General features: G+C 43.9%; 1 protein-coding gene across 1 annotated transcript in view; it reads left to right on the forward strand.

Moving 5' to 3' along the window:
* The window catches only part of Col4a3 (collagen type IV alpha 3 chain), a 128,676-nt gene that overhangs the window by 51,044 nt on the left and 63,496 nt on the right, over positions 1 to 14,136 (forward strand). Inside the window, exons 2-11 of the mRNA XM_052750024.1 lie at positions 2,439 to 2,495; positions 4,177 to 4,266; positions 7,122 to 7,166; positions 8,537 to 8,581; positions 9,360 to 9,422; positions 10,060 to 10,113; positions 10,964 to 10,990; positions 11,872 to 11,949; positions 13,440 to 13,502; positions 13,625 to 13,660. Coding sequence (XP_052605984.1) covers positions 2,439 to 2,495; positions 4,177 to 4,266; positions 7,122 to 7,166; positions 8,537 to 8,581; positions 9,360 to 9,422; positions 10,060 to 10,113; positions 10,964 to 10,990; positions 11,872 to 11,949; positions 13,440 to 13,502; positions 13,625 to 13,660 — 558 coding nt within the window. The remainder of the gene's footprint in view (positions 1 to 2,438; positions 2,496 to 4,176; positions 4,267 to 7,121; positions 7,167 to 8,536; positions 8,582 to 9,359; positions 9,423 to 10,059; positions 10,114 to 10,963; positions 10,991 to 11,871; positions 11,950 to 13,439; positions 13,503 to 13,624; positions 13,661 to 14,136) is intronic.

Below are 14,136 nucleotides of genomic sequence, written 5' to 3' on the forward strand. Positions count from 1 at the left end.
CATAAACTTCCATCCCATCAGCACAGCATTTGTTCAGGAGATACAGCACAAATAGGACTTAACATGAACAACATGGGCAGCTCCTTCTCTTTGGGACATGCAGCCATCGGGGGGAATGTACATTAAACATGTAACTACAAAGTTCCACGGGGCTTGGTAGGAGAGGAAATGTGGCCTACACTAAAGGAGATCAGCAAGGATGTGCTCGCTCAAACTCTGGCTGGAAGGGAATGGAGGCTGAACACAACTGTTACTCAAAATAGATGATGTGAGAGATAGAGAGAGATGGAGACAGAGACAGAGACAGAGAAATGGCTAGACAGATAGATAAAAGTAAACAAAACAAAACTGAATTAAGCCTGCCCTGTGACCCCATTTAATATTCTGTAGATTAGAGGGGTGTTCAATATACCCTCCCTCTCCTGGACCAGATGCTCAGGGTCCAGGTGTCCATGGCTTGTGAGAGGCAGAGCTTCTTGCTATCTATTAAGGACAGTGGCTTGGGAACTCCTTGCGTACTCTACTTGAGGACAATGGCTAGGGAACTACATGCATACTTATGTCAAGTTCACTCAGAAATGGGGGGTTCTCATCTGTGAGAAAGGAATCGTGACCAACAAGAGGCCTTCATGAAACAGATTCCTGGGAGCTGGCCCCAAAGTTTCTGATTCAGTTAGTCATGGGGCAGAGATGAGATGACACGGATGTTCAGGGAACCCATTGCTAATAAGAGTGTCATTAAACACATGACTGTCATGAATGTAGACAGTTAAAAATCTAGAAAGGCAAGATTGAGATAATCAAGACACCTTTGAGGAAAACAGCAAAGACCTGGTCTTCTGAGAATATCAAATAACCAAAACTCAGGGAGACTATCAGTGCCTCAGTCAGATACTTCCCATTCATAAAAATCACAATGTTTATGAATGGGGTGAGGGTGGGAAGAGTGAAAATCATCACCCACTCACCTCTGTGAATGGCAGAAAAGCCTCCTATCATCACCTCAGGAAATACATTCAGTTAATTATGTTTTGAGACGTTTTTTCTTTTCAGTTACACAAATAGAATTCCCTGTTTTCTTTGCAATTTACCTACCAGTCTCCTAGACTTGTTAGATTATCAATTACCAATTGGTATTATCAATTATCAACCATTTTTCTATAGAAGCAAACTAATTTTTCAGTTAGTATTAACTAAAGGAAACAAAAAGGGCAAGGTTCATATATGACCATAGAACATATCATTTATGTCAAAGTACATACCAAATCTACCACTTTTAACTATTTTTCTCCTTGCTTTTCCTGTAGGTGAGTATTATTTTTTAGAGTTGATTTGTACATAATTTCTAAGGGCTAAATTTGTAGATTTGTCAACGTGACTAGATAGGATAGAATTTCCCTAGCTCAGTGCTGTATCTTCCATTCTTGACATAAGAAAGAGCATTCTGATCTCAACATAGTGACTGAACGTTCTCAAAACACACAGTGAACATCGACATTCTTATACCAGTCTTGATTATTATTTCAGAGAATCCGAATTCTTATTTCAGCTTGGAATCACCTGTGGAAAATGTTATGTACTCAGTCATGATATATGAGATATGTTGCACACAGGAGAGACAGGTACAAACACACACACACTTTCTGCTGAACCTAAGAATATGCTAAAGTTAGGCCACTCTCCACCTACAGCAATGGCAGTTTCATACAGTTCAACTTTTTACTATTGTGGGAAAAGAGAGAGGAATAACAGACTTTGCCTTTTCCACAAACTGCCTGACTTCCTAAGTCCAATTTAAAAAAAAAAAAATGAGCTGGGCGGTGGTGGCGCATGCCTTTAATCCCAGCACTCGGGAGGCAGAGCCAGGAGTTCGAGGCCAGCCTGGGCTACCAAGTGAGTTCCAGCTACACAGGGAAACCCTGTCTCGAAAAAACACAAAAAACAAAACAAAAAAAATGACCCTTCTATGTCATTTGACACTTCTATGATTTTTTTTATTCATTTTTGTGGGAAACCCACTCCCACTTTTTCCAGGGTACTTTTGAGGAGGGAGGGATAAGAAATATTAGTTAGAAAGAGAGCCCTTGTTGAGAAGAAGAAAGACAGTTAACACAGGATAACTTCGGCAGGACCTGGGTCAATACTCAACAGCCCAGAACATTATTCAAAAGGGCTTTTTATAACAATGCCACAGGACGAGGCAAAGGACCTTTCCCTTACTAGATACAGCCAAGTGCAGACCTTTCCAAACACCTGGTACCCAGGGCCATGGTCCAATCAGCAGCCCTCCTGGTAAAGCAAGCTCAGATCTCACTAGGAAACCTCTGTGGGCTCCCTCACATTTTTATTAATGAATTGCCAGTGTCACGTGCATCATGAGTTTAAGTGTCCAAGGTTCAAAGAACATAAACTAGGTTGTCCTCTCTTGCTCTTTCCAGGGCTGCATCTGCAAAGGCAAGGGCCAGTGCTTCTGCATGGGGACCAAAGGGGAAAAGGTAAGAACAGAACTTCCCGCTGCCTCTTCACACTGGAGATGCCTTGAGTCTGTCACGCTTTGCCCTTCTGTAACGGAAATCATCACTATGTTATGGAGTCCCCTAAATCCACGTTTAAAGTAATTGTATATAACTATTAACCTTAAACAATGTTGAAAGCCTTCTAGGAAGCTTGGGCTGCTCTGGCTCCCTTGTGTAAATACTGGCAGTTACACTGTAACTCTCTCGGCTGAATAAGTAGCAAGTTGGCAGAAAAATAACATTTTAAGAAGCCTCCCTAGCATACACTATATTTATGATGTTGATAAACATGAGAGAAGAAATTAAAGCAACTTGATTCTCTCGCTTCGATATAAACATTGAAACCCACAGATGCGTTGCTGCAGCACTGGAACAAGACCGCCCCCTGGTGGCAACTTCCAGCAGCAGCACTCCAGTCAAGGGAAAAAAAAAATCAAAGCTCCATTGCAGAATTCAAAGAAAAAAGAATGCTGTGAAATCTCATCAGCTCGCTCCATTAACTCGCAATTTATGACAATTAAGACAGGGGCAGAGCTAAAGTACTTTTGTTTGTTTACAAAATCCTTCCTCGGAGACATTCATTAATTGTTCAACAATATTGAAGGGTAACTATTAAAGGAATATTCCAAAGAAAGCACATTTTAGCTCATTTGATGACAGTTTATGTATAACTATATGCTAACTATAATAATTGCTTTATTTATAGATATTATGTCTATAATTCACTTGTACTAGCCCCCCCTCCCCCAGGAAGCTATGAATGTTCACATTTGCTCTGGAATGCACTCCCTTTGTTCTTGAACTTGCATTCAGGCATCTACTGAGTCGCAGCTGTATGCACGATGCAGTCTGAAAACGGGTGAAAGTAACTGAGCTGTGAGAAGGGTCTAGCAAATCCACTTCTTTCTCTGGTTTATTGGGTGTGCTTGCCTGAACACCAGTGTAAAGTAGCAGACTTTTGATCTTTCCTGTGGCTTTATTTACTTATTTATCGCATTTGCCAACTGTAACAAAACTGACCAACTTAACTAGTGGCCTTGACTGCTAAAGACTATTCCTCGGTATTCACATTCATGGGAAGGCTTTTGTTGGCCAAACTCTATTTTCCTCACCTTTACCGGGCACTTCCCCATAGCATCATCTAACTCCACCTATCAGATCATTTGGCTCACACTTTGCAGTCTGCTGCCCTTGACACCTCTCCTGCAGTTCCTATGGAAACAGCTGACTGGGGGACTCATTCCTGTGCAACAAAACCATCTCTCAAGTGGGTACCTCCACGGCATTCTATTTTCATTCCGTCATTACTAAGACCTCAAAACCATGGTCTTCCACCTCATCCTCACCGTCTCCACACCTTAATAAACACACTCCACTAACCTTAATTTTCTAACCGTACTGTCTTTTGGTCCCTTTCCCTCTAACCTCTATCCCGAGTAGTAGGCTTACCATCTGGGAAAAGTTAATGTCTACAAGGACATGAGCATCACTCTGAAGCCTGTGGGCATGTGTTACTAGATGGTGGCTTTCCTGGGAGCTGAGTGCTAACTATTGACTCCTTGATCCAAGGGAAGAATGTCACAAAGAGAAGGTTGTGGTGAGGCAGAATGTTTTGCTGGCTAATTGCCCCTTGCTTCTTGTTTCATTTCGGTTTTAACAGGGGGAGAAAGGCTATCCTGGGCCCCCTGGTTTTCCTGGCCAGAAAGGATTTCCAGGTCCTGAAGGCTTGCCTGGACCACAGGGACCTAAGGTATGTCACCCTGCCAGCTTGGTGAACCCTCTGCCCACCTAACCCATCTTCATGCCCACCACATAGGCCACTGAGGCCCTGAAGACAATTCCCCATCTTAGACACCTGGTGGGTGAAAAACCAATTCTTCATTTCCTGTCTTAGCTGAGCTTCCAGAATAGCATTCCTACCCACCCAGACCCCCTGTAGTTCCTACCCGTGAATCTGGCCAAGCTGGTCTTACATGGGAGGATAAGTCTTTTCCTCCTTCCCTGAAGATCTGTCCCTCTACCTGTGCCCTGACCACAGGGATTCCCATCATGACCTTAGTCCAGGAGCACATCCTTTATAAGGACCTTTGAACTATGCTTTTGATGCTGGCCCTTCTCTTTTAGTGCTGAAACATGCAAATACTTTTCTATACTGGCATACACCGTCATCTGGATTCTTTAGGTACCCTAATCGAGGGATTGTCATCCTCTCCTTGTCTTTTCTGCAGGTCAGGTTCTTGAAGAAATAGTTCATGTGGTACCTGTCGATCACCTGCTCTTCTCCCCTTCACCAGTGACATTTTATCTTTGGCTTCCTCCCCTGAAAACTTATTCCTGCAAACCTCCCCCAGCGACCTCCAAACGGCCACTGCAAGGGTGTTTTTGTGTCTCTACTTGACATGAACCTCTGCTTCGATTCAAATTGAGTGGGTCTAGAGACATCTGTCTGCCTTTGGTTTTGGAAGTTCCCTATCCCTGATTCTCTTTCTTTCTCCCCATCCACCTCTTCCTTTGGGGAGGGGAGTCTGTTGAGCATCAGGCTTCCAAGGTCTGTCACAGAGCCCGCTACCCTTCACACTTGTCACGCATCTTTATCCTAAAGACTGTGATCCACAAAGGGCCTTGTTTCAATAAATACCTGAGAGGATTTACTAAATAACTGTGGACCACTCGGTCTGCTGGCCGTCCCTTCCTACTGGGGACATTATCTAGAGATTATCTGGAGCTATCAGACATACAAAGTCCCCTGACTACCGGCCTCCAGCAATCTGTAAACTAGTAACCAATAAAAGATCATTGTCATTGATCTTCGTGGAGCCTTTCAAAATTCCATACTGTATTGACATATTTATCAGAATAATACCTAGAACACTTAAATGATGTATTTACTCCATGCCAAGCCGTGGCCCAATTATTCCTTCCTGAATTTCATTTATTCCTCACATTGACCCTGTGCTGCATACACAGCACTCAAGGAATCCTTTTTGTTTACCACTTTGTTATAAAGGAGCTCACTGGCTGGCCAGCCTAACTGAACCAACAGACTCTCAGTTCAGTGAGAGACTCTGTTTGAAAGCATAAGATGGAGAACGGTAGAGGAAGACACCAAATGCCAAATCTGGCTTCCACATACATATGTACATAATGTGCACACACACACACACACACACACACACACACACACACACACACACACACACGCACCCTTTTAAAACTCTGACTGGCCATCCCATTGACTCCTTTCAGGGCTTGGACTTGCATTTCCCTTCGCTTCACTGGTAAAAGGATTTTTGATGTGTGAGGCCTGCAGGTAGATTAGCCAAGAACTCCTTTCTTAGTTCATTCTCTATACCCCACTCTGCTCACTTGCCTTCAGCACCCCTTTACGAATACCATTGGCAACCAGAGTTGTTAGCTCCATGGTGCTTCCTGTGGATTGCATGATGTGCAAATATTCCGTTAAACTAACCCAGAAAATGCCCGTCACGTCATGAGATCTTATTTTCAAGCATAGCTTATAGGACCATACAGCCCCGAAGGAGAACTTGACCAAAGGCAAACAACCAGAGAACATTAAAATCTTGCCAAAATATTTTTCAGGTTTTATAAGCTTCCTTCCTCAGTGTTATTTTCTGCACAAGAAGATTTACTACAGGAAAGTAAAACCTGCAAATCTGTCTTCTTTTCTGCCCTCTGAATAACACAAAACAGCTCCCACGGGGGGGGGGGGGGGGGGGGGGGGGGGGAAGCAGGAGATACAACCTTGAACATGACCTTGCACCCAGGAATTCCACCTCAGAAGGGAACGGCTAACTTTGGCCTTGACGGTTCAGTCTCAGAAGACTATGTAACATCCCTTTCTCAAAAAAAAAAAAAAAAAAAAAAAGAGAAGAAACCTGAAATGCTCTGGAATGATGGAAACAGCTTTTTGACGATGCTGCTCTCACAGCAAATGGCTTAGTTAAAATATTCTCCATTTAAGGTTATTCGCTATGAAAGGGGGCCTCCAGCAGAGATTCAGTATGCGCTTGGGAGCAACATCGTCTGTGGTGCGGGCAGTCCTCACTGTTATTTATCTACTCCTACATGGCAGGCACATTTCGTTAGGAAGTGTTTCTCCTGCACAGACTTGCTGGCTGCCGCTGGTCTCCTTTGCTGTTGGAACCATGGTGTCCTTCCTTATCAGATCGCAGCGGCTGCCAGGTCTTTTGCAGGCTCACAGTGCTTTCCAGTCCGTACAGGAGAAGTCCAACAGAACCCTGTTGAAATGGGGATTCTCAATCAATATGCCTGGGAGGAGGAAAAGGGCTGGGGCTGTTTGAGCCATTTGTACTTAGGGCAAGCTCCCAGGTTGAGGCCAAGTCACTGGTCCTTGGTCCCTGATCCTACTTTTGAGTAACAAGGGTTTAAATGCAGTTTTGTGTGTCCATTCTGATTGGTACTTGGTTGGAAGCAGCAAGAGATCAAATTTAATCAACAGTGTAATAATCACAAGAGCACAACTGCTCACTGAGGAGACAAACCTAGGGCCTTGGGTGTGTAGGTGTCAATCCACCGAATCGTTTTTTTGCTGTACTGACTTCTCCTCTTTCCACTTGGATCTAGGGCTCTCTAGGACTTCCAGGACTCACTGGCCCCAAAGGCATCAGGGTTAGTAGTCCCACCCATCCGTTCTGATTGTTGGTTGAACACTCTTCTTCTGACGCAACTGTTATTCACATGTCAGAGAGGAGGAAGGACATCGTGTGTGGCTCCACCGATGGAGTTGGAGAACAGGAAAACAAATCCACTGGCTGAGACCAAAATAAGAGTCTCCACCTCAGGGACAGATGTGCACTGATGGGGAAAGGGCTCAAGAGAAACTTTCTAGAGAGATGAAGATGTTGTTCCTGTGAGAGGGAGGAGTGATGATGAAGTGGTCCTGGGTACAGCAGCCATGGCCATGCATGCCTCGCATCCCACCACTCTGGTGCAAAGGCAGGAGGATTGGGAGTTTGAGACAGCGTGAGCTGCATAGCAAGACTCAAGGGAAGAAGGGAGGGAAGAAGGATATATATATATGCTTTTCACGTAAACATTTTACTACACATAAAATACACCTTAAATATGAATTCCAGCCAGGTGTGGTGACTCACATCTACAACCTCAAGCACTCAGGAGGCTGAGGCAGGAGGATTGCTGTAAGTTCAAGGTTGGACTGCCTAGTAATATTCCCAGACTAGCTTATAGAGTGAGCCCTTGTCTCCAAGAACAAACAAAAAAGAATCCCCCACAGCCCAAGCAACCATGACCACTCCCTCTTAAGAGTTTTATAAGATAAAACTTTCCACAGGGGAAAGTGCCTGTGAAGCAGGCCTGATGATCTGCGTTCAATACCGGGAACCCACTTTATTTTTAAAAAAACAAAAAGCCAGATTCAGTAGTGCACAATCCCAGCACTCATATCCAAACAGAAGGCGGTTACGGGACAGTCGGCTGGCTAGCTTGGAGTGTGCAGCATGGCAGAAATACCGAGAGGCCCAGCCTCAGCAAGGTGAAGAAGCAGAAAAAACTCCCCAAAAGTCGTCCTCTGACCGCCACAAGTGTGCTGTGCACATGCGTCATAGGACTACACACACAGGCACACAGAGACACAGACAGACAGGCAGACAGACAGGCAGACACACACACACACACACACACACACACACACACACCAGGTCTGTAGATGGGAGGCAGGGACAGAAAGTCATGAACTCAAAGCAGCCTGGGATATGTAGAGGGTACGTTTGAGATCAGTCTAGGCTGCACACAGCAAGAATGACCCTCACCAAACAAAACAGAAATCTAAAGGCTGGGTAAAGGCCAGATGGACAAAGGTCTGTCAGGCCTTTTTGTGTGTTTTTTCTAATCACTTTTTGATATACTCAATACACAGCAGCAAAAAAATGATCATTGAATTGGCAAATAATTTTATGTTTATAGGATGAACATTTTTAACTGTTTTTCTCTCTACCCCCTCCTCTTTTACTTATGTTTAGGGGATAACTGGATTACCAGGATTTTCAGGTCCTCCTGGACTTCCAGTAAGTAATGACAAACGCACTTGCGTGAGTGCATGCGTGTATGTTTGTATATGTATTATGTTTGTGTGTGTGTGTATGTGTGCATGTATGTGTGTATACATTTGTATATGTGTGTATGTGTAATATGTGTATGTATGTATGTATATTTTTATGTATCTCTGTGTATATATGTATATATGTATGTGTGTGTGCGTGTATGAGTACATTTGTATATATGTGTGTATGTGTGAGTGCTCCTGCTCACACGCTCATCTTAATGAAAATGTTAAAATAATCACACAAGGAAACATGTCTGACACACTCTTTACAAGAAGAAAATACACCCTAGGACTGAGCATGGCAGAGTGTGGACTTGTGTGACACACGAGCAGAACTGGGTAGAGGCCATAGAACAAAATAGGACGACCCTGTTTGTAGCAGAGAACAATGACCTCGTTCACTTCTGTGTTGGTTCCTTTCCTCTTCCCTCCCTTTCTCTCTCACTTAGAACAGCATGTCATGTGACCCCATTTTCTGTTTTCTAGATTTTTATCTAAAATAGCCACAGCTCATCCGACATCTTTATCTTAGTTAGCATGTTTTGTTTGCTGTGATATTTAAATGAAATTTTTTTAAAAAACTACAATTAAGATTGCTGCGTAAACATTTAAGCAACCATTTCTAACTAACAGCCATTTCAAATCATCTGTCATTTCCCTTGAGTCCTGACTTTTTTGCAGGGTCCTGAGCCTTGTGGAGCTGCCTCTGTCTTTGTCAGTGAATCTTGTTCTCTTTCTAGGGCATCCCAGGCCGCCCTGGGCCTCATGGGCTGGCTGGTTTACCAGGATGCAATGGTTCTAAGGTACGTCCCGCCTGCACAGATAATTAATGAGAGCATTGCTGAACGAGTAAGTCAAGAAGAAGCTGTGGTGAGAGGGCAATGGACTTTCTAGAAACATTCCTTCCATCAGACCCAACAGCATGATTTCAAGTAGGAACTGCTGCATTTCTCCTTATGTATGGTTTCAACAGAGTTTTCCCAAGGTTCCCACAGACACTCAATGACTTACTCACGTCAGAGGTTGTAGACATCAATCAGAGACTAAAGCTTTGAGTACAAAGTTAGCATCTGGAAAGGAAAGCCTGAGCTTTGCAGGGCCCACTTGCCTCCTTTGTGTCCTAACTGAGCCCTCCCCTCCCCTAGAATGGTGGCCACGAGCAAACTAATTACTAAAGTTCCAAGAAGCAGCAATTAAAAAGTTCTTGGCACAATTAGGCTGCCATTTATGCACAATTTGAGAAGCAGTAGACCCTGATCTTATTGTCAACTAAGATAATGGGTTTCTGGCCCTCAGCCTTCTGAGCAGTAGCCATCAGGAATTTGAATTGGTTTGCCTAGATTTGTCATGGCTGGGTTGGAGGGGCAACTAGGGGATAGCTATCCTCATGGGCTGTTCTAGCACAACTAAGAATTCTGACAAACTTTCCATGTCTTCTAGGGTGAACAAGGATTCCCAGGCATTCCGGGGACACCAGGCTATTCAGGGCTCCCAGTAAGTTTGCATCCCTAACTCCACATCACGGACATAAATTATGGATGAAAGTAGTCTATTCCATGGGCCATGCACACAAACCTCGCATGACATTGGGAAGGCTGAGACATTATCAGACACTGGAAAGAGGGGGCGGGCAAGGAGGGAGGGAGGGAGGAAGGAAGAAGGAAGGGTGGGTTATGAGATCAAGTTTAGACATTAAGGCTTTGTTTTATTTTTGATGCATCTACATAAAGATATATAATAAGCCGACTGACTGGAGGAGAGGATGTGAGTCAAGCTTCTAGTAATTCAGAGAGAGCAAAGAGAGCAGCGATATGGAGGTCAGACTTTACTCCAGCACGTAACTTCTAAATCAAGGGGAATGAGCAGGAAAAGAAGAAAAGGCCCCAATAGTGGGGAGAAAACCAGGAAGAGCACAGAATAGAAGCCCCGGGAAAGATGTATTTCAGTGAAGGATGGGGTGGGGCAGCCCGGTGCCACCAAAAAGTCTAGAAATAAAAGGACTGATGTTGTGGTCTTAGCCAACGACATGAAGTCATTGCTGACCTTGGAAAGCAGTGTTTCCATGGCAGGAAGGAGCTGGGGGGCATATATGGAACTAGGGAGTAGGTGGGAGAAGAACAGGATGTAAATTTGCAGACAAGATGGAAGAGAGATTTGTCTGTATTGGAGGGAGGCAGAAGACGAAGAAGAAACTGTTGAACTGTTGAAATGTGGAGATGTGAGCATGTTGAAAGCCAGTAGCAAGAATATTATGGGGCCAGCAGGCAAAATAAGGGAGTGGAGACAAGGTCAAGTGTATAGATTTGTTTGGCCTCTGGTGATTAATGCATTGCTTCTTTCCCAGGGTCCTCCTGGTTTGAAAGGACAAAAGGTAAGTCATTCGTCAAGTACTATTTTACTGAAGATCTCTAACCATATATATAAAAAGGACTTCAATTAATTAATGAACTAATCTACTACAAACTGACCTCATAAACCAGGTCTTGGTATTAATAATTCAGACACTATAGAAATTAAAACATGGCATTGTCTCCTATTAGTAAATTCCTCTGGCTCTTGCCATAGACAGGTCTTTGGAAGGAAACTGATCTCATGTTTGAGAGTCCACATTCTAGGTTAGGAATTACTCCTAATTTGAGTATCTTGGTACATGATTTATTATTCCTTTTCCTCACAGTACATTGGCAATTCTTTTAAAATAATATAAAAGTAGGAGGAGGGGCTTGTGAAGCCACACCCCCACCTGAGGATCTGTAGGCAGCTAATGGTTGCTGGGGAAAGAGAGATTTTCCTCAGTGGTGTAGCCACTGGTGAGCTGTCCGTGTGCCTTTAAATAGCCCCTCAGCCATGGTCCTATAAGAAACCTTAATTAAACTTATGGCTCACCCACACATACACAAAAATGTTGGGGGGGACATGAAAGTATGGGGGGACTACAATCAACAGGAGTGTGAGAGGAATGGGGGTTAGTGAGGAGTGAATATGATCAAAATGCATTATATATACAAGTGCATAAATGTCACAATGAAACTCATCGTAAAGCATAATTCATACAGGCTAACAAAAAAATTTTAAGCAGTTCTTTGAATCCTTCAAAATGGAATAACTGCAAAATTTTAAAACACTTCTCTGTGTATATATCCTCCCACACACTCATCGTTGAGGAGGTATGACCTTCAGTGAGCACTTAAGGGGGGAGGGGGCTTGCAAATATAAAGTTGACAGGAATTGATGGTAGTCTCTGTTTTCAAGGGTGAGCCTGCTCAAGGAGAAGACAGAGAATTCAATGGAAAAGGTGACCCTGGGCCTCCAGGGCCTCCAGGCTTCCAGGTACAACACTTCCTGGAGGAATTCTCATTCATATTCATATTCATATCATGTTCATATTCTGTATCTCCTCCCTCCTTCCTCCCAGCTCTCTCTTTCTCCTGTCTTTCCCTGTCTATAATGTCCACCTCACGTATGGTTCTAACATGGACCTCATTAGGCGAAGCAACATGCTGAAATGCAAATGTGGGCATCTTTTAATCTCTTCTTAAATTCCTGTCACTCTTCTTAAGTTTCTCTGTATTGGCTAAAATCAAGGATGGGTTTACACCATGCATTGACCACCACTTAAAACTGGAGCATTAAAGAACATCCTGGTTCCAGTATTTACACAGCATCTTTAAGAGTTTTATTGAAGCGTGGCTCTCTCCCCTTGAACCCTGAATAGTTTGCTTCATTAGTTCGTCTGTAGCTAGCCTGGAGTGTTCCATAATAGATCCAATGAGACACAACTATTTGGGACTTGTGTATGCTTTGGGATTCAGAAGTTGAGGCTGTGGGTGTGCTCATATGGTAAGCCAGGCCAACAGACCTAAGCTGTGAAATTGAGCTAGGAGCCGAACAGCCACAGGAATGTGGCTAGCAGCAGTGATGGGCTTCTGAGAAAGGAACGGGGCAAGGTGGCTCTTGATCCTTTGCATAGGAACCAATCACACAGAAAGGAGAGCAGAGACCAGGAACATGGATATCTCCCATCAGTGCACTTCTGTGCACTATATACTGTGCAGGCGCTGAAGACCGTGCAATGCATTTAAGATTAGATGCCAGTTTTGCGGCAGAATTGTTTCTAGGCTTTAGGGCCCAGATGAGCTAGAAACCAGTTCTAAAACCGTTGTCCTCAAGGAGTCTACATTCTAATGAGTAGACAGAAAAAAAAAAATATCAATCAGTAAATGTACCATGTGTAACACAGTAATGAATGCTAATGAGGAAAATAATGCTGAGAGCGGGGATAGGAAATATCAATAGGGAAGAAGGGATCCAGCTTTGGACAGACAGAGAGGGAGCCCAGAGCTCCAGTGGCTGGATCCGAGGTTCTGATCCAGCAGAGAGGGCAGCCTTCTGAGAAGGCCAGCTACAGAGACAGAGATAAGGAAGAGGTGAGTCATATGGGTATAAGGAAAACTAGGCAGGAGAGCTGTGGGTGGGGCCAGCCCTAAAGGAGGAGGAGAAACACTGTCCGAATACAGGGAGGGAGGGCAGGAAAGACAGGAAAGGAGAAAGAGAGGAAGAGAAAGAGAGGGGGAAAAACTGAAAACTGCCCCCAAATCAAGAAGTGTTGCTGGCCATGCTCCTGTGTGCAGTAGCATCAGGATGTCCCAGGTATCTGTTGCCTACAGCAATGAGTTTGGAGCTTACTAATAATAGGTTGCAGTCACTTAGAGGGGAGGCAATATGCTCTTCTGATTTCATTAAACCATCACTATGTCTAACTAATGGGCTTTGGCAGTATTTGACAAGTACATTAAATTCACTCTTCTCTTAACTTCAAGGGTTTTCCAGGCCCCCCAGGTTTTCCAGGGCCTGCTGGTCCACCGGGTCCTCCGGGAGTTTTTGTGAGTATGAAGTCCCTGCTGCTATGCACTCTCGATGTATACACGGGTGATGGCAAAATGTTTTACAGCATTCTCTTGCTGGGTGTGATTCCTGCTGTAACTTTTACTTATGGCTTTTCTAGGGTTTTCCAGGCGCTGTGGGACCCAGAGGACCAAAAGTAAGTCTATGTTCCTAAATTGTAGCAGTCAGAGCACCATAGCCAGTCTAAAAGCCTAGAAGACCACTGTGGGTACCTCCCAGGGATCACAGGAGTCCCAGCAGGAAAGGGGACAGAGCCAGCAGTAAATGAATCTCTGACTCAGAACACTAGGAAAAAGCAAAGCTTTCTAATGGATAGGTGTCTATTGCCAGGAATCCTGGTTTATCTCATCAGTTCTTGTAGTGGGCTGCTGTGCAAAATCCATTCGACCTTATGTGGCTAAATGAAGCGAGACCTTATGTGATCTTAGGTGCTTCTACTAAAAAAAAAAAAAAATCAAGTTGTAGTTTAAGGATAAAAATGTTGAATGAATAAAAAATTAAATTAAATTTTAAAAAGGTTGAATCCTGACCTGATGTACAGGACACTCCCCAGTGTGCTCTCACATTTATTCCTTCGTTGACAGATACACACAAGCAGTCTCTCTGTCCCTC

The sequence above is a fragment of the Peromyscus californicus genome, unplaced genomic scaffold, assembly GCF_007827085.1.
Source record: "Peromyscus californicus insignis strain IS unplaced genomic scaffold, ASM782708v3 Scaffold_21__1_contigs__length_65335640, whole genome shotgun sequence".
Taxonomy (NCBI): domain Eukaryota; kingdom Metazoa; phylum Chordata; class Mammalia; order Rodentia; family Cricetidae; genus Peromyscus; species Peromyscus californicus.